The sequence below is a fragment of the Gallinula chloropus genome (genome assembly GCF_964237585.1).
Source record: "Gallinula chloropus genome assembly, chromosome: 2".
Taxonomy (NCBI): domain Eukaryota; kingdom Metazoa; phylum Chordata; class Aves; order Gruiformes; family Rallidae; genus Gallinula; species Gallinula chloropus.
Window position 1 is genome coordinate 68816505 of NC_140086.1, and position 27489 is coordinate 68843993.

At 43.0% G+C, this 27489-nt stretch overlaps 2 protein-coding genes across 2 annotated transcripts; one reads left to right on the top strand and one right to left on the bottom strand.

The window, feature by feature from the left end:
* Positions 1-14687: 14687 nt before the first annotated feature.
* Positions 14688-21765, bottom strand: NDUFS6 (NADH:ubiquinone oxidoreductase subunit S6). Its single transcript, XM_084260454.1, has 4 exons — positions 21599-21765; positions 20893-20946; positions 16746-16868; positions 14688-14829 (listed from the first exon to the last, which is right to left on the bottom strand). Exons 1-4 carry the CDS (start codon positions 21740-21742, stop codon positions 14764-14766), a joined length of 387 nt encoding a protein of 128 aa, XP_084116580.1. The 5' UTR covers positions 21743-21765; the 3' UTR covers positions 14688-14763.
* Positions 21766-21826: 61 nt separating this feature from the next.
* Positions 21827-22750, top strand: MRPL36 (mitochondrial ribosomal protein L36). Its single transcript, XM_084280469.1, has 2 exons — positions 21827-21842; positions 21957-22750. Exon 2 carries the CDS (start codon positions 21967-21969, stop codon positions 22288-22290), a length of 324 nt encoding a protein of 107 aa, XP_084136595.1. The 5' UTR covers positions 21827-21842; positions 21957-21966; the 3' UTR covers positions 22291-22750.
* The last annotated feature ends 4739 nt before the right edge of the window (positions 22751-27489 follow it).

Sequence of the window (27489 nt, forward strand, 5' to 3'; positions counted from 1 at the left end):
AGGAAGATCATATACATTCATTTAAAGGAAACAGACCATACTGGCTTGGTGTTATCAAAGGATATTCCTCCTAGGAACTGACCAAAGGAATCTCCTAAACATTAGCCATTACCCTGAGAGCTCAAAAGGCAAGAGAAGTCCTAGAGGACTGTCTTGACAAACAGTCTCTCTCTGCATTTACTTTTTGAAAACAATAAATAAATTAATAAACTACTTGAGGAATTACACTTGAACCTTCTTTACAGTAATCCCTGGAAATATTACTAGGCAGTAGGCTTCAATCACATAGAATGAGGTAATTTTAAGAACAAAACAAACCACTACACGCAAAATAATCCATATAGTTTTGCCAACAGCTCTTCATATTAACTTCCCCTCTTAGCAGGCTAATTACTTCTCCCCCTTTATCTACTAGGCTACATATCACCGGTAAGAAGGCTGCACGCTTTATTCCACACAATAAGCCTACAGCAAGCTAAGGCGGGCAGCCGTGAGGGGATAACAGATCTCCACACAACCACCATCATTTCTTTTTTCCCCACTTCGAGTACTAACAAGCGTGTAACAGATCTGACATTTCTCACCAGTTCAACCCACGGTGTTCCCTCTGACCATGTGTGAAGAGCTTTAGGATGTTGACTCAGCTGGGAAGAACCATATGAGACCTGCACACTGTGATGTCCACCAGAGAGCAGAAGAAACAAAGCCAGAATTCATCTCTAAGACCCATGTGTGTTTTAATGAGATTCACACTACAGTTCAGCTAAAATGCTGGTTTGACGACCATGGACGGATGCTGCCTGCTCCAGGAGGAGGCTTGGGCACCTTTGCATTTGACAACCATGGGTTGCTGTTAAGAAATCAGGCAGATCACAAGAATCAAGCAGCTGACACAGTACTATGAGGCAGGGCAGCTCATGGCTTTTTCCAACCTGTTCACATTTTTATTGCAAGCCTAACCTTGCTTTTGAAATCTTCACATTTTAATTCTTTCCTAACATGTCCTGGCCTCTTCATTAAACCTGTGTCCTGTCAGTAACCATAACTGCTGAGGTGATGGGTACGACAGAATAGGTTCAGAGAGCTCAAAGCTTAAGGCAGCTATGGCAGGCTCACTCCAAAAATTAGAAGCCAGCTGTTAACAGGTCTCCTGGCACATGGCAAAAGCACTATTCTCAGGATTTACAATTATGCCAAAACCTGAAGTCATGCTTTTGCAAGAGAGAAGAAAGGTGTGTGTCCCTCTCTCTCTCACACAGTGTAATTCTTGCCTTGCCAAAGCCCAAGAATTTTTAAAGAGCAAGGTATTTGTTAATGGTGCTGGAGTTTGGGGGTATTTTTTTTCGGCAAATTCACAGCTAGACTTTTGTGTTCAAGCTTTCATTGTTCAAATAAATTAGTTTATATATTTAATACAGGTGGTAGAAGGTTAGACATGCATCAGCTCCAAGAAGAGCAGCTTCAAAGGAAAATCATAGTGGTTTGGTTTTGGGTTTTTTTTTAAATGTAAAGAGGATACTTTCTTTAGCCTTTTGTGAGGATGGTTTGTGTCATAAGGGAAAAGACTACAAGAGAAGCACAGCCATCTTACAGTCAGGGTTTGGGGCAGATGTGAGAAATGCATCAGGACCTCCTGCTATGCCCCTAGCAGCTGCCTGGCACCACTCCCATTCACTGCTCTTAATAGGTAGACAAAAAAATGCTAATAAATAGGTTTCATTTTCCTTGGCTAACTAAAACCCAAAAGCTAGGTAAGCGTTACATTCCAAGTATTTGGTGTTTGAGACGTGTGCTTTGCCTGGATTCACTTCCTTTTGTCAGATTTGTATTTAATCTGGCTTGGTCTACATATAGTTACACCACAGTCTTACAGAGAGGACCTATTAGCTCTGTTCTACTTGATCACAGCCCAGGGCACTACTACCCTTAAACCTGCCAGTTCTTCTATATCTGCATGTAACTGCAGATTTACCTAAGAGGATTTTCTTTTCTTCTCTGGGAAAATTCTATTTACATAAAATGTTCATTTTGACTTTTCATTCATCTTTTGTGATAATGTAATTTCAAAGATATATGAAGAATAAATACAATTATCCTTCGAGGCAGTTCTGAGGCATTTTATTTTCAAATAGTATTTCCAAGTTCTTGTTTGGTATTGACTATTTTCTAAAAATTCCTCCACGTAACATGCATAGACATTTTCAATATTAGGAAAAAAAAAAAAACAGTTCAAAAATTTAGAGCAGAGTTTGCTGCCTCTGAGTTCCCCTCTTTCTCCCATATACTCAGTAGCTCTCATCTCTTCTTCACTACCTTTTTTCTCCCCTTCTATCCCAGTAAGTCCCACTGCCTCTTAATTTTGCTTCTGCTTTTATGCCGCTTATCAGTGGCTTATGTCGACACTCAGGTGCTTTTAAGATGGAGCAGACTTATAATGAGGTACAGATTGTATGATTTAAAATACTTTTTCTACGTTGTTATCATAAAAAGTCAGAGTATCTAGAAGATACATAGGAGGCATAGATGTACACAGATGTTACATGTATCAGTAAGTCTTTCATCCTGCCAAACATGCACACACATTTTTCTTGGTATTTTGTATTCAAAAGTAATAAAGTTGGACAGAAAATAGTTCACAGGTGACATGCTGCCAAGAACAATTTGAATTATTTTTGGTTATTTTGAGTTATGAGGTCTCAAGATAAAAGGAAAGAACATTAAGAATAAGCCATTAAGTCACTTAACCAAACAGTCCTAAAGGAGTTTACTGCTAAAGCAAACCACATTTCACCACTCCTCTACCTGCTGTAATGAATGATACATGAAGCACTTCAGATAGTACCATGGGGTTCAGAGTGATGAGCTGACAATGTGACTTTCCTTGGCTTCACTGGCAAGCCATCAAAAATAAAAGTATTAAATCATTGTAAGTTCCCCCACCCCATTACAACTAATACACACACACTTTTTTTTACTGGAATGACATAAGGCTCTTTCCCCCCTTCCTTCATAATTACTGCATCATGTTTGCTTTGTTGCTAAGTTAGGATTTACCAACATCAAATGCTGTCCATGCACTTGCTAAAATATTTTTCAGATATCTATATAGAGAAATCCTCATGCAATGAGTATGACTCAGTAAAGGCAATAGAGAAAGTAGGTATCGAATAAAATAATCACAAAGTGCATTAGATTGGAAGGGACCTTTACAGGTCATCTAGTCCAACCCCCCTGCAGTAAGCAGGGACATCTTCACTAGATTAGGTCTCTGAGTCCCGTCAAACCTGACCTTGAATATTTCCAGGGATGGAGCCTCCACTCCCTCTCTGGGCAACCTGTTCCAGCGATCTACAGCTCTCATACTGAAGAATTTTTTCCTACTATCCACTTCAATCTCCCCTTTTCTAGTTTAAAACCATTGCCCCTCATCATATTGCTACATGCCCTCATGAACAGTTCTTCTCCAGCTTGGATCTAAATTATATGAAGCAGTCATAAAGTAAAAGACAAAAGGAAGATTATTCTATACTTCAACATGTAACCTTATTTGGAAAACTAGGCTAGGGTACAGAGGAGCATGGCAATTACACAATTACAGCACATGGTCATAACAAAACAACTGAAATAAAAGATAAAATACAATAAAAAAAGACTGACCAAAGGGATGTTCCATAGCATGTGACATGACACCCAAAACAAAGCAGGGGGAAGAAGGAGAAAGGGCATTCAGAGTGATGGCATTTCTCTTCCCAAGTAACTGCTGCATGTGATGGAGCCCTGCTTTCCTGGAGATGGCTGAACACCTGCCTGCCTATGGGGAGTGGGGAATGAATTCCCTGTTTGGCTTTGCTCATGTGCACAGCCTTTGCTTTACCTATTAACCTGTCTGTATTTCAACTCAGGAGTCCTCTTTTAGTCTTCTATTCCCTCCCCTCTAGTGCCACATAGGGAACGAGCAAGGGGCTGCATGGGGCTGAGGTGCCAGCTGGGATTAAACCACAGCATGAGGACACAAGGAAAAATCCATGTTGTAAAGTATGTAAGGCCATTAAATGCTTTGAGTCACTTAGAATGAGTTTGTTAGTCTTGTATTTCTAGCATTAGATAAATCAGAAATTGTTAGGTGGCAGATGTCAAAAAGTTGTTCTAAATGAGGAAATCCTTGTCAAACAAGGGTGTTTCTCATTAGGCAAAGCCTGACACCAAGCAAAACTGTTATCCAGAATTAGAAAGAAATACAAAACCATGTCTGATTATGCAAATATTTGCAGAGTAAAAGCAATAGAACTGCTTACAAAGTGATCTGAACCACTCAGCTGAGCACATCTAAGCTCAATAAAAAAGTGCAAAGTCACGCAGTCAGGTACAAAACTAGTGTACAAAACTAGTATACAGAACAAATCTACATCTTAGCAACGGCCATGAGCGAGCATCTATGGGGGCAAAGCAGACAACCAAATCTGCATAAGCTTCCAACACCTGCCCAAGACAGTAAACATGATCCCTTGTAAACAAAGGGATTCCCTCCCCATTATTTTATTTCTGCTTGTAGCAGCAATGTGCTCAGTGCCAAGCTACTATCTTCACTGTAGCTAATAATATTTTAATGTTGAAAAATTGCTGAGTATCGAGTCATTAAAGAAAACCCCTAAAACCAAATCCACACCTCATTCTGTGTATCTTAGCAAAAGGATACAGTATATAAAATCCTTCATAGAGTTAAAATACCAGACACTAATCACTCTTTCTTTTAATGGAGAAGGAAACAGTAAGAATGAGCAGGAAGATGCTGCCCTCAACAGCACCTTTAAACATAACCATATTAGATTTCTTGTCGTTTTCTGAAGGCTTACTTGTATTCCAAGAGGTTAAATCTGCCAGTATCTGTGACAGTAAAAGATCTTCAGCCAATTGTTTAATTGTTTTCAATGTTACCTAGCCCTGCAAATATGGTAACTTCTGGAAGCTGGGACTCAAGTTTGGATGGAAACAATCCTTTCTAATTTTCATCCCAAGAAGTAGGGGTATTCCCAGATTCCAACCTTGTTTCATTCAATACACATTTTAGAAAATACCAACCTTAAAAATTGAGTCAGCAGTGCTACAGAATCTACTGCAATCCTTGGTAAATCATACTTACCTTGAAGCCTCCTGTCCCCGTGTCTGAATCTGCTTGTCTATAGCTTCCAGCCACTAGATCTTACCCTTTTTAGCCAGACTAAAGAGCCCATTATCAAAGTTTTGTTTCTTGCATTTGTAGTGGTATACCCTGATCAAGTCATTCCTTAACCTCATTTATGAGGCAGTGCAAAGATGAAGCTTGTTAGATCTTTCACTACACAACACATTTTCTACTCTTGTAATTAGTGTCATGGCTTTGTCTGAACTTCCTCTAATTTATCCACATTAATTAATGAACCCAGGTAACAAATGCACTCATGCCAAATTGAGAAAGATATGCCAAATCAATACAACTCTATTTATTCCTCCAAAATTCATAAAAGTTATTTAAGGCACAAAATTGAACTGGAGACTCATAGCAATCTGATGATCAACAAACTCCCCCAGTCAGATGCAGTAGTCAACGATCCCCATTACCTGAAGTCATTAGGGCTGCTATCCACACAGGATAAATCACAACTATCACAACTCTGGCTTTTATAGTTATCACTTCACAGAAACACCTTTTCTTTTTTTTTTTTTTCTATAAATATGGACAGCATTTTATTTTTTTCCTCTACAGTTCATTGCAATGAATCTGATTCAGCTTTGTGTCAGCTTTGGCTGGGTAAGTGGCAGCAAATGATATCACTGCTGAATCCTCTTCCTTACTTAACAATGCTTCATCCTTTCAACCATCAGTAGCTATTACGTGGGGTTTTTTGGACATTGATAAGAAGCTAAGTGCCATTGGGTTGAGAAAGGATGCCATCAAAATTCCAAGAGGAATGTGTTCCTTTCAGTGATGAGCCTCATTTTACACTGACATTTTCACACCAAAAAATTAGTTACTCTTTAATACGTGTAAAACTTGTGAAGTGTTGCTGGTTGATCCAGAATTGAAAGTTCTGTAATCAAAGTATCATGGACTATTTCTAAGTCTAACCTCCTCAGAAACTGCAGGATATTACAGTAACACTTTTAGTTTTATCATCCACTACTTCTAATTTCATCAAAAATACATCATGCTAGATTGACATGGTCTCATTTGCCTATAAATCATGTTGATTGGCACTAATTATACTACACTTCTTTAATTCATTATTAATTAGGTGCCTTATTATTTTGCCCAGAAGTGGTGTCAAGCTGACAGACATATAATTATCCAGGTCATGCCTTTTACCCCATTTGAATGTTGGCACATTAGCCATTTTTGTGCTCTTTCCCCAGTATTCTAAAGCTTATTAAAAAAAAAAAATATCGACATTAATGATCCAAGAAGCTCATTGGACAGCCCTGTTGAAACTAATTAGCTGGGCATTTAAAAATGTCTAAATTTAGCAGCTTTTAAAGAGCAACCCTTTGAGTACCTAGTACTGGAAATTATTTCATTGACTCCCTATGATACAATTACATAACATAACAGATTTTCCTATCTTTTTACATCACTTAATCTCACCACATCCCTCTCACATTAGACCAATACATCTATTTAAACTCTTTCTGACTCTAAAGTAATTCAGTGCTGCACAGCAGCCTTAGTTATGTTCACTATCACTCCTTCCCCTTCCATTTTCTTCATTTTCCTTTGGCCTTTTACAATATGGCTTAATTTTATAGCTCTACTAGCTGTCCTCTGAACATGGGGATAAGATTTTAACATATGTGGCTTCCTTTAATCCTGGCTCTAAGCCAACAAGTAAAATTTCCATATAGCATACCTGATTTCTCTTTTAAAATAATAAAAATCAAACCCACTTTCTAACCTTCTTAGTACCAAAAGAATCAGCTCATTGTTATTTCCTGGCCTTTACAAATATCTGTGATTTGGCTTTTAAAACAGTTAACCCACCCCTTCCCTACCATTCAGGACTTTGTAGACCTCTATCATAACCCTAAGCAGACTGCAAGAGTCCCGGACTATTCAACCTGTCCTTCCTTCTATAGAATAAATTTATCTTGTTTGCCCAACTGTAAGCTGTTTCCCATTCTTATACATTTTTTTTTTTTAATAGGAGGCCTAGAAATGTATGAAAAATACAAGGGTGAGTAAAAAAAAAAAGTTTAGGCAGCAACATAACAGTTTTCTGTTTCACACTTATTTTGACAATAATTCCCAATGTGTGACCACTACTGAGATTTGAGCTGGGTTTTCTTTAAAAAAAAAAAAAAGAAAAAACAAAAAAACCATAATTCAGCTCACAATGGTTGATAATAACTCACATTTATAATTTTATATATGAAACTCTCATTCATCCCTTTACATTTATCTACACCACACTGCCATTCCTAACGGGTGGGCAACTTCCCAGTCACTCTAAAAAACCTCTTTGGCAATTCTTCATAACTTTCTCTTTACTGTCTCAAACTGGTAAGGGAGACTTGCAATCACTTTTCAGGTCCTTTCCCAGCCTTCTACAAATAAGTTAAACAGTGTTTCATTGGCTCAACTTTATTACATGCAAAGATACAACAATAATTTCTGGCTGCACTACCAGTAGCTGTTGCTGTGACTCAGGAACCAGACCCACAGGGATACTTCTCAGCTGTTGGACTTGGCTTTCCAGACTGCAAAGTCCTGGCCACAAATCATTGCAAGATCCAAATTAAGTCCTATCCTTTCTCTTGACCCTACACTGCTTTGGTTAAAGGAAGATCACTGATAAGCATAAATGAAGCAAAATAAACCCAAGCGTGTATTCTGGCTTGACATCCAGTGTTCATCAGTGGTGACTGCAGCTGTGGAATACGTTGTAACATACATGAGCATGGATAATGTGCGTAATCCTTCTGCCAAGGGCTGCTAGGAATAAAAGAAGTCAGCTCAAATACCTCAGTGTTCCTTCCCAAAAGCCCAAGCAGCCCATCCTTCCCAAGAACAAACAGAGACGACTTGGAACTCCCACGCAGAAATGTAGGAAACTGAGTTACCGGATCTGAAAATACCAGAATTTCACTACATCCGATTCATTGGCACTGACACCAAGTATTTGAAACCTCCAGAAACATACCCGTGCAGAAGGATCAAGATTCAAAACAAGCTTAAAGTTTATAAATCAAAAAATAAATCAACAATATCAGGCAAGAATCTTCTCCCATATGTAGGCAGGCATTAGCCTGGTTCCTGACCCTCATCACTAGTAAACAATACATTCAAACCTGAGCCCCTGTATCACTCCTCTGCATGTCACTTGGCTTCTTTTTCAGGGCTGGCACAAAGTGAACTTGGAGCAGGTCCAGTTCCCACTCTAGATGCGTCGCTTCTGTGAGTGCTCTGCATGAGGTCACAGCTGATGATCCAGATTTAGAGCTCTGGAGGGCAACTGTTACATCCTTCTGCCAACTTCAGTCCTTAAAATGCCTCATTTCAAATTCATCCATGCCCTCTCTCTTCAGAGAGGGGCCTGGGCTGTTGGGGACAGAAGCATAATTCTTGCCACACAGAGTATGTTCACAGAAGAAAACCTTTTTCCCCTCTGACAATTCCTTACACCCAGGTACTCCAAATTACACTTAGGTGAGGTCAATCCCACTCTACATTCACACTGCTGTACTTCCAACATGCCTTCAAATACACAAAAGGGATAATAGCATTCTAGTATCCTGAACTTTAAAATTGAAAGCAACTTGATATCAAGCAAGATGCCTGTCCTCAACACCCACCCCATACGGCTTCAGTATTTACTCACGTGCTGCCAAAGAAGTTGGTTTTTGTACAGCCTCACCACCCACTCTAGTGATTCAGCCCCAAACGGTGGCTGAGCACCACACGCCGCTCAGTCACTCCCAGAGGAGAAAAAGACAGAGGCTCCATGGGGTGGGGTAAGGACAGTTACTGACAAAAGCACTTTGAAGGGGAACAGCAACAGTCCATGGCAAATTTCACTCACATGTGGTGATTACACAGAGTGCCTTACAGACATAATAGTAACACAGAGCGCTGCACCATGAGGACGCACCCAACATACTCGGACTGCTCTGGAGTCCACCCATGAGCACCCCTCCCCAGCCAGCACCTTTTATAGGGGAGTGATGTCAGGTGGTGTGGAAACAGCCCAGGTTAACTCACCTGGGCTGTCTGTTTGTGGGGGTTAGCTCTGGCCTGGACAGCACAAGGACACCCACAGAGAGCACTTCAAAACCCCAGCCCAGCTGAACACCACCCCTCAGCTGTTTACCAAAAGGAATAAAAAGGTTATTACTGTTTCAAGTCAGATTTCAGGACATAATTTAACAGATTACTTTAAGAACTAGGAGTGCTGACATTAAATCTGTAGCACTCATCAGTCACATCAGACTTCTCCAATACATTACCTTCTTTACTACAGATAAACAGATGCTCAGGGGTAATAATGTTGTTCCGTACCACTGTTTGAGGTTTTCTGCTACAGTCACTGTTACCCCAATTTGTTTATAAATCCAGTTTTTAGTATGTAAACGATAGCTCAGATTTCTTTTCAACAGCTAATGCTGGAAGAACCAAGCTTTACATTTTTTAAGGGTGGAAAGCTTCTGAAGAGTGCTTTCACAGTCCAAAGATCGAGGTACTTACCTAAGACTAATTAGGTACTAAATCATAGGTCTGCTACCAATTGCAGACTATTTAAAGAGAAGAGAGAAGATGCATCTTGTGTTCTTTTCTCTTAATCAACAATTCCTTCCTGGAAACAAACATCCATCTTATTTGAAAATTTATTTCCTAAAAAAAAACAAACACCAAAACAAACCCACCACCACAACCCCCCAACCCACCAAACAAAGAAACCTCCAAAGCCTCACACAACCCCTCCCCAAACACACAAAGAAAAACATTCAAAGTTTAGAAGATGAATTTAAATGGCCAGAAAAATCTTAAACTAAGTTTTGCATGTGTAAAGAAAGAAAAAAAAAAAAAACCAAACCCAAACCAAATAAAAATCCCCCAAACATTCAATCCCAAGTAAATAGATGACATCAGGCTTCTATGCTAATTTTCCCCTCTTTTTATCTCCAACAGAGAAAACAAATTTAAATCTTTGAATGTTATTCATGACAAAGAAAGTCAGCAACTTAAATAGTTAGACAAAGTCAGCACAAATGGAAATGACTTGTTAAGACAAATCACAAGTGAGGACTAGCAGTTTATGTGATTTTTTTCCAGCTTACTAAGCTATAAAGTCTCACATTTCCTCTTAGATCTTTCTTCTACGTTTGTAATTAGTACAAAATAGAGAGATCTCATTTTAATCATTAATGACTGTAGTGAAAGCAGTCTAGATTTCTTGATCTGTGCAACAAAGAAAATCTAACCAAATGACTGCCTGCTTAAATCAGTTTAATTCATGCTTTAGACCAAGTGACAGAGTTTCCAAGAGAACAGGCTTTTCAGTTAGGCATTCTCTTATTGGCGTAGGAGATAAGAATTAGAGGCTGCTACAAAGAGACAGGCTTATTATAACATAACCATTCCTTTTTCAAAGGCCTAGCCCTTAATAAAGCAATTGGGGAGGGGGGAAACATGGAAGAGAACAAGAATGGAAATTCAAAACCAAAGCAGAATGCTAAGGGAAAAAAAGAAGTGGGAAAATACCTACAAAGCTGCAGCAAATTTTGTAACTTCTGTAATGTTTAAATATATTTTCATTTCACAAGTGGATTCACACTGCTTAGGGATGAGAACTTTTTGCTTGTATTCTAGCACTCACTAAAATGAGATCTCCTCTAGGAAGTGCTGTTGATAGCATCTCTCCAGGCATACAGTTGCCAGGACATCAATAAACGCACATGCACAGCAGGCTGATGGGGAGTACTTCCTAAAGCAGGAGGTTGTATCAGCAGAAGATGTGTGGAGTCACTAGCTGGGCAGAGTGTCTTCCTTCAAGGCATATCCTGTTGCACATGCTGCCAACACTGGACAATGCTTGAAAAAAATACAAGCATGTGAAAGGATAATCATCCAAATCAGAACCATGTTTCTAATTTTACTTTTCCTGCTGTATTTGATTGCCTCTGATGATGAAAACTGAAACTCCTATTCTTCACGAGTTACACAGATGTCCAGAGGGGTAAAATAGTTGTAATTTGCACCACAAACTTTATGACAAGACGAAGGCAGGTTTATTTTCCAATGGTCAATTTATTCCATTGGCAAGATTGAACTGCCAGATGCACTCCTCAGGGATCCCTGGCTTTAAATTTAGAGTACGTGCTCTGACACTGCCACAGAAAGACTTAATTGTCTCAAACCAATGCAGACCTATAGCAGGGAATGCACCAGAGAATGCTGACCACGTGGGTATTACAGAACCAAACCTTGTCCTGCCATTACCCTATGCTGCATTTTATCTAATACTTGCAACAGCAGCAAACAAAGTGCAAGTATTACTGACAGGTCAGAGTAAGAAGCACAGGTAAAAAATCTGCTGATTTGGAGAAGCCTGTTACAAGAGCAACTTGCACAATCAGATCCCATACAACTGAAAGAAGCTTAAAAACAGGCCCCTGGTATATTATGCCATGGTCACAAGAACACAAAACACTACTATGAACAGACTTGCTGTGTAAATTCATTTTAGTTATTTTTTAATTAGAGGATAGAGAGCTACCAGTATGGAGAAAAGGACTGATAGTCCTTAGTTGCTTTGGAAGTTTAAGTAAACAGTGCTTTTCACCAGGGAAAGATTCATGGCAGTAAAGAGCCAATCTGATTTTAGTAGGTAAAGGCAAGATAACGGTTGCTAAGACAAGAACACTGCAATATTTCCACAGTCAGAAAATATCAACCACAGCCTGTACTCTGGTGATGGGAGCAAGAGACTGCAGTTCCAGCCTAGGAAGAATTACCTACCATGGTGGTTAGCCCCAGCTGGCAGCTGAGCACCACACAGCCACTCACTCATTCCTCCCTGCCCGGTGAGATGTGGAGAACCCAGAGACAAAAGTAAAACTCACAGTTTGGGAAAAGGACTGGTTACTGGGACAGCAAAGAAAGAAACCCACAGTGCTTGGGATATAGAAGACGGGTAATACACAATGCAATTTCCCATCTGATGACTCAACCCAACCTGAGGACTGCACACTCAGCCTGTCCCGAGAGCTGCCACTCCTCATCACCTAGCTGCCTTCGTATCCAGAGTATGACGTCATATGGCATGGAATATCTCTTTTAGCTAGTTTGGGTTATGTGTCCTGGCTATGTCCTGTCCCAGCTTCTTGTGAAAGTTAACTCATCCCAGCTGAAAACCAGGACAACTACAAAAAAAACAAAACAGTGGCTGATCAAGTCTGGAATGTTTATTTCTTACTGCTTTCTCACCTGAACTTGTGGCCCCAGAATTGTAATGCTGATTTGATACTGATGTGTTTTAGTCTGTCCTCATAAATCCATTTACACAGGTATCTGTGACCATCACAGTAAAAGCTTCTGCTTTTCCTCACTTCTTTTCCCTGAAGATCAAGGCTGGCATTTACACAGGCATGCAGATGGTGTGGCACAAAGTGCAAGACGTCACGTGAACAGTCATTCACAACAAGATACACAAGCACAGCACGTATGAATCAAAAAGGAGCAATGCTTTCCTAGGAAGGTCACCACGGTAGAGACCTTCTTTGCTTCACTGATGTCAACAGCTTCACATATCACAAGTACTTCAGGGAAGATATCCAAGAACAGCATTCCAGTGGGATGGGAGTTGTCTGGGTCCTCAGCAGATGCCGTGCCAATTTAAACATTGTTAATTTATTATGAGCAGGAGTGATCCAAGCAGATATATTATTCATAAGAAAGTCAAAGGCCCAAGGAAGAGGGCCACATATGATTACTTGTTTCAGGTGATTTTTGCAGAGATGATCACACCATGAGAGAACCGTGCCAGCCACACTACAAACTGGTGGAGAGCCAGGCTGAAAAGCAACCAGATTTACATCTGAAGACAGACACTCCAAGTATTTACTTTGTATTTATAGCAATGAGACAGACTTAGCAGAAGACTGTTTATAACATCACAATTATGCTCAGTTGACAGATGATTCGCATAAGGTCAGATAGGCTGAATGCAAGTTACTGGGTTTTAGGAAAGGATCCTTTGCCATCCCTGTAACTGCTCAGGAATGACTCAAAATGCAATGTACATTCAGTCTCAGCCACTGCACTAACATCACAAAACCAAAACCATCCTAACAGCCATCCAGCCTCACTCAGACCACAGGCTTGTAGAGTTAGTGCTCAGCAACCTAACCTGAAGTTACAATGAATTTACAATGCATAATTCTAATATTGCTTCCCAAATCTAGGTCATTACAAAGAATGAATTGAAGGTCAGCCAGATGATCACTGAAAACAATAGCAAAGAGAAAAAGAGTGTGAAAAGGAGGAAGAATGGGAAGAAATAAGGGGGAGGTAAAGCTCTTACAGGTGGAATGAATGAAAAAAGCAGAGGGGTGTACATGCATGTGAGTAATTGCAGTATAGTCTCTAAACACAACCTCTACAGAAGTAATAGTTCAGACCTTGCTTTAAGCCTAGGTTGGCTCAACTTCATCTATAAATCAACAGAAGCAAGTTTAGCAGCTGTAGGCCCACATAATTTGGTTCAACTTGATACCACCACATCAATTTAAAGTGATATAAACAGCAGGTTTAGAACCACATCCTGTTAAAGTTTGGTCAAGCAGCAGTTGCTACCAGGAGCCATGTCCCATCAACAGCATTTAAAAAGGTCACTTACTGACAACAGATTAAAGTACTATTTGAAGCAGAGAATAAAGCTCGTACCTTCCTACTGCGGACACCTGCAAGCAGGTGGATGATGTCCTACAACCACCTCTCATGGTGTAGGTAGCGTTACACACAGGGGGATGCTCTCATTGTCAGATTATCTGCATTAAAGGAGCAGAAGCTGCTACCTGTAATGGAGCAATCCCTAATTTGAGTCTGACAAGACCCGGTTCCTAAAGAGGTTGCCAGGTTGTGAACCCCAGGAAGAATCAGCTAGATACACTGTGATCCTCTCAACTGCAGGTCAAATGCCAATGTCTTCACCTTTCACATGTGTCACCTTAGCTACTTTTCCAGCTCACAATTACTATTCTAAGGCACTGGATGTGTCTTTTAAAGAAGTAGCAAGTGTAGCTACTTAACTCAGGGAGGACAGCCTTGCTTCCAGGTGTAATGCTGAGTATCATATCATCTCTGTGCTTCCATTCGTGAATCTAGCTATAGACACTAGGCCATGAGCAAACAGCATCCAACAACGCCAAAAGACAAACACCTAGGATAATTAATCCCCCAGTAAACATTTACATCCAATTCAGTGTTGAAAAGAATACAATTCCACCCAATACAAAGCAAACTTATGCTGCAGCCAAGGGCCTCTTCCAAGCCTGCAAGAAGTCTGCCAAACAAGGCCAGACATTTGCTCCATGAAAATCACGTTAAGCACAAAACAGATCCTGCAACACCGTTCAGCTCTCAAACACCTGACAAGTAGGATTTAAAAAGGTAGACTGGACTTCCCATAGTTATGATAAACACAAACACCACTCTTGGGTTTCTAATTATATGGTTTATTTATAGTTAAATGTTAACATCTGGCTTGCAGATTTCTGTTCAGCAGGGATAATCCTTCAGTGATGTTTCTGTTTAAACTGAAGTCCACAGTAGCCACATGTTCCGGTCTTTGTATCTTTGTCCTGAAAAAAAACAAACAAAAATGCAACAGCTGCTAGTTTCACTTTACAAAACTTTTAGAAATTACAGATTTTTTCTTACTTACATGTGCCACCTCAAAATTGATCAACATAGCTGAAGTACAGCATGTAATTTGAAACACTCAGAGTAAGAATGATGGTACGAGGTTTGTGCTGGATTCCTGTATCCTACCCAGCTTCCATTCTGCCAGCCTTTTAACTACCAGACCTGAGCTCAACAACATAATTTTAATGTCAAGCCAATTGATAACTCTTCAGTAATAAAGGATCCTCTTACTGAACTGGACATTTTGAGTCAGTCATATCTGTTTCAATCCTCTGGAAAGATCATTCGTAATTATTTTAATGCAGAACAGGATTTGGCATTTCCAAGTTGTATCTAGACAGGAGTTTTGACCAGTAATCTAACCTGCTAGATTTAGTTACAGGAAGGGGGAAATTTCAGGAGAGCTCTGGGAGAAATTTCAGTGAAAGAAAGCATTTTGGAGAAAAATAGCAATTACTACTGTATAAGATTTTTATTCTTCTCTCCAAAAGACACATATATCTGTTTAGATTTAGAAGGTGACTGACTGCAAGCTGTTGCTGCAGTCCTTCCTAACACAACAAAAGACAGTTAGATAAGCACTCAGGGATCCTCTGTTCTTTAGCAGCAAAACTATTCACAAAAACCCAAAGGAAACTCATGGTTCTCCTTCCTTAATAGAAGCTTAGAAGTGAAAAACCCAGATCACCCTCCACACTGAAAGCCTGCATTTCATCTATTAGGACTAGGGGAAAGAAGCTGGTCTAACACCATTCCCTCTGTTTGCAGGCATTAGCTTTCAAGAACTAAACCACAAGCTCCTTGTCATTTGATTATTAACACAAAAAAGATCTCAAAGTTCACAAAACCTAAAGCATTCTTCATGAAGAGCATGGTGCAGGTCAAAGAAATCACCACAAACACAACTGAGAAGCATTGTGCTACAGAAGTTAACTCAAGGCTGAAGAACAGAAGCTTCCCAAGTGTTGCAAATTACAATCTCTGAGCATTTGACTTTGAATAATGTAAAGTGAATCACTACAAAGTCCATTCTTTGTTCAAAACAGAAATGCTTGTGTTTATAGTTAGGAGTCACAACAGCACTGACACCAAAGGACACCAGCTCTCCCCCACCGTTCTTCTGGGTATTAAGCAAATGTCAAAGTTTAGATGAGGAAGGAAAGATGGATATTAAGATATCTGCAGTCAGGGTCTGACTATGAACAGTACCCAAACAACAGGTCATCACTGATTCCACTGAGGACATGACAGCAGCCCAAATATTTTTAGGCTCTGGAATAATAATACACTGGCAACCATCACTACTGTCAATAGAAGGATAAGGCAACATTTATTCTACGCTGATTCTCTGACCATGACTGAAACGTTCAATCTTGAGAACTGCCAAGATTCCCAAACACTGAAAAAATGGTTTGACTTGTGCTTCCCCCTCCTTTTTTTTCCTTGAACTTGCAAGATTCAGAATAAACTGCGTATTCCTAAGAATATTACAAATGTATCCTCAATCTACATGGTGGCATTTAAATAATTAGAGTATATGTCTAAAAACACAGCAAGTATATTATTTTTTGCTCTCAAGGCACTGTTTGCTCATATTACTTCAGTTAGTTTATTTTTTTAAATAAATTTTGTCCTATAAACCAAATAAATATTTCAAAAGGAATTTCTGTAACTTCAAATGGAAGCCTTCTAACTCTTCAGGTCTGAAATTTTATATTAGGTATCAAATAAAATGATCATCTTGGGTGGTTACTCCTTTTACTTTGTTAAGCTAACATGCCAAAAAGCAGATAAGCTTACAAACAAGAACTTACAGGTAAAACATACTACCCATGCAGAACAAAGACATTACCAGGTTTATGTATACTTTAGGATGTCCCAAAGCTCCACCACCACCATCACATGATATCACTCTCTGTTCAACTTCACTCACAGGCTGCTCAGCTATCAAATCAATGGCAAAACTCTGGTTCACCTGTAGGAGAAAAAGGAAACTCTCAGATACCTTCACCGCTCAGGCAGAAAGCAACTGCTACTTACTACCTCCCCAAGCAGTTCCATGACAGTCATCTTGAGAAGTTCCTGCAGAGGTTTCCTCCCACCTCCTCCACCAACTCTTAGTCCACGCAGCAAGGCAGATCAGTGAACCATGCACATTAAAATCTGCAAGAGATACCCCCTTCCCCTGATATGCAGGCTGCATCAGTGCTCAGACTTACACCGTGACCTGAGCAGATTCAGCAGAGAGGTGAGCAGGAACAGAAGATACTTGACTGACACTGTCTCTGTATCATGCTTTAGTGACTACATGAGACTCAGTGCTGATAAACTCAATGAAAAACAGTGGGACAAATGAAGTCAAGAGTGACATAAAACAACTGCTGGTAATTTAGAGCCTCTCACCACACGCCTTGTTCTATCACTGCACAGGAATCTCAGGAAAACACGAACATGGTACATAACAATCAGAACAACAAACTGTTCAGCATTAAAATAAATAATTCCATAAATGTCACTATGCCACTCTGTAAACTCCTCTTAAACACTTCCTGAAATATGCACATCACCAACAAGAAGGGCTTTTTCCTGTGTGGCCTGGCAAACGTATGCACCTCCGGACAGCTCTGCCACACAGCAACTTGCGTGTGCCTCAGCAGGACCCAAAGAAAGAACTACCTATGGTTCTCCACATAGGGTTCATAAACACGTTGGTATTTCAGTGAAGATGAGATTCTTAGGTAAAACACAGCTAAGTGTCCATTAACCCTATCCCTAAGAACTACAGTTGTATTGTTATATAGTCCCAGTACACAACAACTTCAGATCTTTTACCAAACCTGCAATCAAGTCTCCCTAAATTTTGCATTTTTGGTTCAGCAGCGTTAAAGTCAGTTTTGCCAACAACCAGATTTTCTTTACCAAAAGAAGATAACAGCTAAAAAAGTTCACAAAAAGTTCAACTTTCAATAATAAAGCAAATTTTATGGGGGAAATAGCCAGCCTCTTTTCAGTGGTCTGTGGAGACAGGACAAGGGGCAATGGCCTCAAGTTGGATCACAGGAAGTTCCGCACCAACATGCAGAAGAACTTTTTCCCAGTGAGGGCGACAGAGCCCTGGCACAGGCTGCCCAGGGGGGTTGTGGAGTCTCCTTCTCTGGAGATATTCAAGACCCATCTGGACACCTCTCTCTGCAACCTGTCCAAAGCAACCTGCTTTGGCAGGGGGGTTGGACTCGGTGATCTCTGGAGGTCCTTTCCAACCCTTACAATTCTGTGAAACTCGTGACATCAAGAACCTCACTGTTTGGGGGCTGTGTCAGCAAGTCATATGTAACTTTGCCAACTGCTGCTTTTAATAACATTCAAACTTGTGCATCCTTCATTTCATGCTAAAGGAGGAAGGAGATAGCACCATTGGTGCACCTCTGCTTCAAGCTCAGAAGCAGAACTTCACTTTTCCAAATGTTTCTTAACCACAAAGGTACTTGTGGGGAGATGGGAGATGCAAGAACCTCTCATCCACCATACAGCTATGACTTGTCTGTGGTTCAGATTACTAAAAAAAGGCTAGGGATTCATTTGAAAACATGCTGGGGGGAGGATGGGACAGGACACCCAACCAACCTAAGAAAAAACCCTGAGGGGGAAAAGAGGCAACAGTGGTTTCAGTTACACTGTGTCCCTTTAATTAAAGGACAATTAAAGGACAGGTTGTTTCCCTCAGCACATCCAAACACTGCTTGGCAAATGCATACATAATTCAGTGAGCAATTTTTTTTCTCCTGCCCATAGTGCCAGTTTGACAATTCCATTGCTGCTTCTTTCCACCTACTTGTCTGTGCCAGTACACAGTCCAGGAGGCCAAGAGATAAAAACAAACTTGGAACAGACACAGGTCCAAAGATCCAGAGAGAAGAACAATGTTATATTTAAAATGGACTGGCTCTGAGGTCGGTTCTCCCTCACAGCTTCAGCTGCTGCACCAGCCCAACAGAAAAGGTAGAGCCAAAGCAGGAATGGCGGTGCTGAATTAGGCCCTGTGGTACCTCAGGGACTCTAAAAGGGCAGGATGATGCTAGTGGGACTGCAGCAGATGCAGTTTTGCAGTTGCCATGGTCAGTTTTTCTCACAGCTACTTGCTTTGGGCCCTTGACAGACAGCACTAATCCCTCGGTCCTGCAGATCCAGCACAGACAATAGTGGTTTTCCCTAACACACGTGGATTTCATTAACTGGCAGATCTGAGGGAACAATACCCATGAGCTCTGGGCCGTGCCCTGGGCCTGGCCATTGCCTGGGAAAGCCATGTGCAGCATCTAGGCCCAGGTGTCCTCACAGAGGGCTCCTGCATCCAGTGGCTGCATGCCCCAACAAGAAAGCTGCCATGGCCAGACTGGGCTGATCACAAGCCAGGCTCTATCACCCAGAGCATACTAAACACAGAAAAGAAGTGACTGAGAAAGCAGAGTCACCAACTTCACAAGCTAGCTTTAGCTTCAAAAACAAGACAAAGTTTGGACTACAGACACAGCTGTGAAACACCAACCCAAGAGGCTGAAACACACTGGGATATAACGGTGAAGGCCCTAGAGGGATCTCCTTAATAAGCATGAGGATTGTTTTAGTATTTAAGATGTAGATTTTGCTCCAATTTTGCAGTTAAAACCTAGCGTTAAACCTTACTTAGCAGACTTAAAGCTTGTCTTTTGCTGAAGCAGGAATTGGACCAAACTGAAAACCCTGGGTGCTCCTCACCACAGAGAGCCTGAAATCCGTGGCTGGCAAAGGCACACCTGAGGGACCTGGTGCCCTGCAGACAATTAGGCTCAAGGAGTGTTTCTTACAGTTACAGAAATAGCACAGAAACAGGCATTGCCTTTGGAAGAGACATACTCTTCGCCACTATCCTCCCAGAAGAAGCTACTTCAGCATTTTAAGTGACATCTTCATTGAACTACTTCCCAGGTAGCATCCCTATTTTTGCCTCGCAGCATGAGTTAAATTGTATCTGTGATACAGTAAGGTAAACTCGACAGGAAAGCCTCAGAAATCAGTGCAATTACTTCAGGTTAACTTGGAATCCACATTAAAAATCCACCTCACTTTACATTTAATGCCTCTACCATACACCCACATTTCTAGCACTAACGCTAAGGCAGCGATCAGGTGCTCAGGCACTGAGGTATACAATTTAGCTGAAACTGTTCCTCTCCCAAAGGCCAGCAGATCAGTCACGGAGCTGTGCTGCTTGATCACTAGCAAGAACTTGGTGCTGAAGGACTTAATTTCACCTGCCCACTCTATTGATGAGCGGCAGCAACAAGCCTGCAAGATAACTTCATTATTTCATATTTTAGTTTATTTATTACACCACTGTTTAAGCAAATGCTTCCCAAGCTCTGGAAATAAAGTGTCCTCATTTAAAATTCCATTTGGCTAAAGGTCAAGATTTTAACTATGCAGAAACAAATTAAGCTACAAGACACACAATTTAAAGGGATAAACAGATCTGCTTAAACGCACAATTCAACAGAGCACTTAATGACGTGATTTTTCTGAACACAAAGGACACTAAAAACATACTGACTTTTTGTTTTAACACACATGCTTAAAATAGAGTGGTGCAAGTTTAAGATGCTCAAACTCCTACAACTTCCACAGCATAAACGTAAGCACTTAACAGGTGTAGGACAAGCCTCGAAATCTCCAAATTTACCAAAAGCAGGGAGATACACAAAAGCTACTATAAGCTGTAGTGAAAAAGAAAAAGACACACCACACACACACACCCCCAACCCGAATCCAGTTTTATTTTGGTGGGTTTTGTGTTTGGGTAATTTCAGGTTTTTTTGCTTTTGGTTGAATTTTTGTGGAGCTTTGATTGCTTTGAGAGGTTTTTTTTAATGACAATCAAGGTGAGAACATCAACAGGAGGTATTAAAAAACCAAAACCAACAAACAACGTCACAAACCACCTCAGCAGAAGTAAAGTGAGTTACCTCCTTTTGCCGTCCGACAAATCTAACTCTTCTGTAATCGTTCTCTTCATACACCTGGGACACAAAAGACACCCTCTTAGTGAAGAGGCGATAGCCAGCACCCAGGAACGCGAGGACTGACAGCACCGCCAGGAACGAACAGCTCAAGCGGCCTCCCCAGTTTGGGCCACGGCCGCCGTCTCGCAAGCACGGGAAAGGGACGGCAGCGCCGAAAGGGGAGGCGGGGGGGGAAGTGGGGGGTGGAAGCCGGCCAACAGAAGCTCTAGCTCGGGCCGTAGGGGCGAACACAAGGCTCGCTGCTGAGGGCCCCGCACCGCTGCGGGCGGAGCGCAGTACGCCGGGAAGCTCGAGTTCCGCGCTGCCCCGCGGCCGGCTGCCCCGGCCGCGCCTCTCGCACCCAGCTCCTGCTGCACGGGCCGGGCAAAGCGCAGCCACGAGCCGCCAGCAGAAGGGGACCCCGCGGCCCGGCGGCTCTCCGGCTGCGGCACACAGACCCCCGCCCCACTCCCCAACGTTAACGCCCGCGGCGCGTACCGAAGGGAGCGGCCCCGCAGCCCGCCGCTCGCAGCCCCCGGGGCATAGAGGGCTTGCTGCAGGCGCCGGGACGGCGGGAGACGCGGCCCGGACTCGCCCGCCCTCTCCGGGCAACAGAGCGGGCAGCGCCGACCCCCGCGCCGCCCTCTTCTTACTGCAGCTCCCTGCTCACCTGCCCCGTGTGCGTCACCAGCTCGCCGGTGCCGGAGGCCCGCACGCCGTAAGGCCGGACGGCAGTAGCAACAGCCGCCGGGCGAAGTGACAGCCAGCGGCTCAGCGGCGATAGGCGGCGGAAGGTCGCTCCGGGCGCCGCCATCTTGAACCGACCACGTGACACGCCCTCCCCAGCTCGGGCGGGCGCAGGCGCAGCACTTGTCCTGCCCCCTCGCACATGCGCGGAGGGTCACCTGCGGGAGGTGAGTGGTGGGTCGCAAGGCGCAGCGTGGTAGGGGCCGGGTGCCTTTTCTTGGGGGCTGGAGCTGGAGGATGGGAGTGGGCGTCCTCACTGCTGTGCTGTCCTCTCCTCGCAGGGCGCGGAGTATGCTGTCCTTCCTGGCTAGGGCCGCCGCCGGGCCGCTGCGCTCGCTGAGCCGCTCGCCTTTCTGTTCCGTGGCCCCGTGGTGGCGGCCGGCGGCGCTGCCCGCGCTGGCGAGCCGGGCTCCGCCGCTGGGCTGCGGGGCGGCCTCTCCCCGCGCCTTGCTGGCCGCCCCGCCGCCGCCCGGGCTGCTGCCGCCCCTCCTCGCTGGGCTGAAGACGAAAACCGTGTTGAAGAGACGCTGCAAGGACTGCTACATCGTCCGGCGGCGGGGCCGCCTCTACGTCTACTGTAAGACCAACCCCAGGCACAAGCAGCGGAAGCTGTAGTAGCCCCGCGGCCCGAGGGCCTCTCCCAGCTGCGGCCGCCGCTGCGGGACCCCGGAGGGGAGAAGCCTTGACGCGGTGTTCGCCTGGCCGGCCTTGAGTCCCGCGTTCCGCCGCCCTGCCGCTGGGACGGTTCCCTGTTCCCGGGCTGCCCGGCAGCTTCTGGGAGCTGCCTGCTGGGGACGCAGGCTGCGAGGCGGGAGTAGGCGGCAGCGGCTCATCGTAGCGCCAGCGAGGAGCGGGTTAAGGCCGTGGCGGCCCTTGCCTTAACTTCAGGCCCGGGATGCTGAGAACTGAAGTGGGAAGCCGCGGCTTTCGGGGCCTCTTGTCCTCTCAGCCTTGAAGCCTTACATACGGACACCTCGCCGTCGGGTTACGAAGGGCAAAGCTGAATCATCGGACTGTGAGGTGCTTTTGTGTTTAATTAAAGGAAAATGAAAACAAACACTGCTGGTCGTGTGTTATTGTGAGGTCCTATGATGTTTTTCTTAAGGAAACCACGCCTTGGAATTGAAAGTTGTGATAACAGAACCAGTAGCACCAAACTCAAATGTGCTGTTGAGTGGCAAAAAGTATTAAATATGTTGTGTTGGAAGTTGGTGTTTTAGCTTTTGCCTTGGTTTGAAGGTGAGGTAAAGAATTACCTACCGAGTTACAGCAGGCATGACCTCATCTTGCTTCAGCAGTGCCAGAGTAAATAACCCTTGCTGTCTAGCATTGTGGTTTTTGAAGGGAGATGGCATTTTAATTAGTGTAAGGCAATGTGAGGCCTTAATTACAGTTTCAGTGTCTAAAGTCATCATTTAATTGTGTATTGACCGTTCACAGTGTATTTGGAGGTATTCTTGGGCTCCTCTTCGGAGAAGTTCCCCTTGATGTGTCTGGTATACCTGCTATTCTGCTAGCAAACAGTTTCCCGAACCTTTAATGAAACTAAAAAGGTAGTACCTAGGAATTGTTGCCTTGTGGGTGGAGGTTGTAAGTGATTTATTTTTCTTTTAGGTGTCTGCACAAGGAAGATGAAAAATTGTAGTTTCAGGTTCTAGCTAACTTCCCTTACGTTTCTGCAAAGCTTTAAGTTCACTGACATAACTCTGGGAGGTTCTCAAATTAGACCCTTTTTAAAAAAATACAGAGTGCACCTTTTCCTGTATCCCTTGAAACAGCCCTGTCCTAATAGAGCTGTGGGGAGAATGGGAACAGCAGCACTTCAGAGGGCACACAGTTGAGCGTGCTGTTGAATATAAATTTTAATGGACTGGTACCCACAGGTTAAGATTAGACAACCAAAATTGCTGCAGTCCACAAAGGTGGTCCTCATGCTTCTCAGTATGACTATGCTTGAGGCAGGAGCGTTTGCTCTCCCTGTGAGCCTTAAGTTCTCAGCACAAAGTACGCTTTTGGACAACTCAAATCACTGGTGCAAGTTGGCTGGAGTACTGTGAGAGAGTGTCCTCAGCTTAGAAGAGGTGACGTTGGTTGAGCGCAGTGTTTGAGGTTGCTACAGCATTGGGTAGTACGATGCCTTGAAGAGCTGCTCTGCCCTGTTTTAATCCTACAACTTTAAAATTGCAGTAACTTTTATAATTGCACCTTTTTTTTGCTAGGTATCTGGTGGACAGCAAGAAGCTGAAGCCTGGAAAGCCACGGATAAGCAACTGGGAGGCAATAGTTCTTGTTGGACTGCCATGTGTTGGGCAGTTTGTCTTTTCACTCATCTGTCTCATCACTGGCAATGTGGGTTTGGAGAGAGAAGCAGGTTAACACACACACCCATCAAAAAAGTTCATGGTAGTGAAAGGGGGGAGAAATGTCTAGTGACATCAGACTAGTGAGAGGCAGACTGATTCAAAATGCAAAGGCTTCTTTAAATCCAAAGAACCTTGAAGTAGTGGAAGACTTGCTGTACCTCACGAGGTGTGATTGAAATTCAGGCATTCACAACTAAGAGCTTCAACTTTCTAAATACTTGTGGCCTGTGTGCATAAATAAAAGGTAAGCAAAGAAGGTTCTTGGAAAAGTTTTACGCCTTTAACACGCTTTGCCAGTTCAGCAGTTCAAGCAACTGGAGATCTGAAAGCTTTGATTCTCAGAGTTAATGGTACATGTTTCTAGGTGTGTGCTGTGGGTTTCGTTCTGGCAGAAGAAAAGGCCCCTGTGGTGTGACCCCCTGCGGGACCTACTGAGTGTAGCTGTTGGCACACCTTTAGGGTGAACGGGGTTTGCATGTCCAAAAACCCAGGGATTTTCGAGCCCACCCACTTTCCTGGCAGGTGATGAGGGGTGTACAAGGACTGAGCTGCGGATTGAATGAGTTGACCATTAGATGAAGTGAGGGTCTGCAGGGTTGGGGTTTCTTGGGTGTGTATTAGGCGAGGTGATTAGCAGCTGTTCTTAGCAGCCTCCCAAACACTTCATCCAGCTCATTGGTTCTCTCAGGAAAAAGGGCAGCTCTCTGGTACCAGACAAATTGTGCTGGTGGGTTGCTGGGGATCTGTTCAAACTGGGTTGGTGTTTGTCTAGTGGAATCCTAGACTCACAGAATCATTTGGGTTGGACAGGACCGTTAAGATCATTAAGTCCAAGTGTTAAATACAGTCTACACTTGGCAACAGGCAGTGGAATTTAGGGATAGAATTACAGTACAGCAGAGCGGCCACAGATTGCTATGGTTTAACCTCCCCATTTAGCCTGAGACTTAAGTTTGTATACAGTGCTGACTCAGCAGCCTACTTCAACAATAGCAGCCATTTAATTTAGTGCTTGTAGTCAGAGACTTGAGCTGTGAAATAATTTGAATCCAGATGTGAATTAGTCATCATTTGAACAGTCGGTTTGTGATACCCAGGTTAGAACCTTCATGGCCATCACTGGAATTACTGTTACTCGCACAACGTTTGGCCTTGCTAATAGATTTTGGAAAGAGGATTATAGGATTAGAAAATAAAAGGCTCTGAATTGTAATTGGACTCTGCCATTGTCCTGTTGTATAATTTTGAAAAAGTAATTTTGCCTTTGTCTCATTTTCTCCATCTGATAGGCAGGAGTACTGAATTTCACCCTTCTAAGCACCTTTTTTTAAGTTGGTGTCCACAAACTGTTACAGAGGTGTTCTGAAAAATTCCATTTCTGTGATTTGGAGGACATGAGGAGGGTGACTGGAGCTGATGGCGATGCATGTTGTTTTAGGTTTGTTTACAACAACAGTTACAAAATGAGAAGCTGAAATACTGTCAGCTGGTGGCCCAGTTGTTGGCTTGTACGGGTTCACATCCTTCATTACAGATTTTCTGAATGTTGTGCTATTTAAACAGCTCTTTGCAAAGGGTAAGGTACACAACTGACACTTAAGCTACCCAGGCCAAAAATTTAGTCCTGGAATATTAAAAATATCAGTCTGTATTAGTTCCATAATTGTAGATGTGTTCTTTTTTATTTCTCCCCCCTCCACAGATGTGTGGGCATAAGATGAAAGGGAAGGGAACGATAAGGAGAGTGCAGATAGAATGTGGAATGGTTTAAAGGGGGAAATAGGACCCAGTAGCAGGAAGAAGAATCCATACGCTGAAAACTGAAGTAAGACTTGGGCTCAAATTAAATTTTCAGCTTCTGGTTTTGTGTCAAAGTTACCTCTTCCAGAAATTCTTCATTCTTTAAATCCCCACAGTGTAGGAGGAGTGTGACCAATTACGTCTCCTGTGACTGTCTCCATTGCGCAGTCACTGAAACCATCTGCAGTTGTGAGTTACTGAACTTGTTTAGCTCCTTGAAACCATTCTGGGGAGTGAGACTGTTCAGTTCATGATATGCAACAGGTGGAGATGTATTTATGTCAACTGGAAGATAAATCTTACAACTCAGTAACGACTGCCAGGCTCTACCTGTGGTAGTGGGTATGGGAACTACAGGATTGGCTGCTGAATTCAGGACATTAGGTCTTCAACAGTGACAGGTGAGGGAGAAGTCTTTGGGAACTGTAGTGGTGGGAGAGCTGTGTCTGCTCAGGTTGAGGTGGTGCACTCTGAGGTCAGTTGACCCACAGGTGACTTTCCCAGATTCTGATGTCACCAAAGTCAGTTTCCCAGATTCAGTTAAAATAGCAGCAAGTTTTTGGTTCTGTAGACACCGTGTTGGTTTTCCAATTATTTTATCATACCTTGTACATAAACAGAGATTAAAATGAGCGCAAGAAAGAGCAAACCTGAAGAGGAATTGCAGACTATTAACTCTTGGAAACTCTCCTTTGCTTGTAGAGGTGAAGTAGATGGCTCTTCTGCGATACCCATGAGTCTGTGACTAAGCAAAGGGAAATTAAAAGTTGAAAGTATTAATTTACAAGAAAAATAAAATGAAAGCATAAATACTCTTTAGCAAGGAAAAGGAGCAGGCTGCTTTCTCTTAGGTGTTCAGCAGTGCAAAAGGACACAACATGCTAACTGCTGGCAGTCCTCAGCGTACCTTCTGTGTGATGCCAAGGTCTATGTGTGGTTTCAGTGAGCTCCATGTGCCTGGTATCAGAGAGCTGTCAGTGCCAAAGCCAGTTTGCCACCATCTTCTGAAGTTTTGAATCAGCAAGGATTCAGTTTAATAAGGCTGATTATACAGATTATTTAGCTTGAACCTCGAAATCTACACCAGTAGCTTAAATTTGGCAGGGGCTGAACATGGTAGCCCCAGAGGCTGAGAAGGGGCTGGGTTCTTTCCAACTCACAGGGACAGTTTAACTCACCACACCTATGAAGGGGTCATGCCCCCTTTTGCCTTGCCTCCTCTGCTCTCCAGGACTGGATTTTTCTTCCTGCAGGAATACCCGAGCTGCCTACGAAGCTGCTATTGAACTGTCACACTTTACAGCCCAGTTTATTTAGTTAAGTGGTGGTGTTTTATTTCTATACCTCTGGGAGATAAACCGCAGCAGTTTTGTTATTGCTCCGTATCCCACTCGTAGTGGAGGCAGCAATCTTTATAAGGGCTTCATCACAGTGAAGACATTGAACCTGATCTAAAAATGATGAAAGTGGGTACGGGGAGAATATTGGCACCCGAGATGAAGCTGTCACTTGCTGGAGTTATCCACCTGCCTCCAGAAATGGAAAATTCACCATTTCACCTAGAAGCTTGTGCATCACGCTTTGAAATGTGAATAGAGGGCCGAAAGAGAGCAGTGCTTTTCGAGAGGCCGCCTGTGTTTATGTGCTGCTT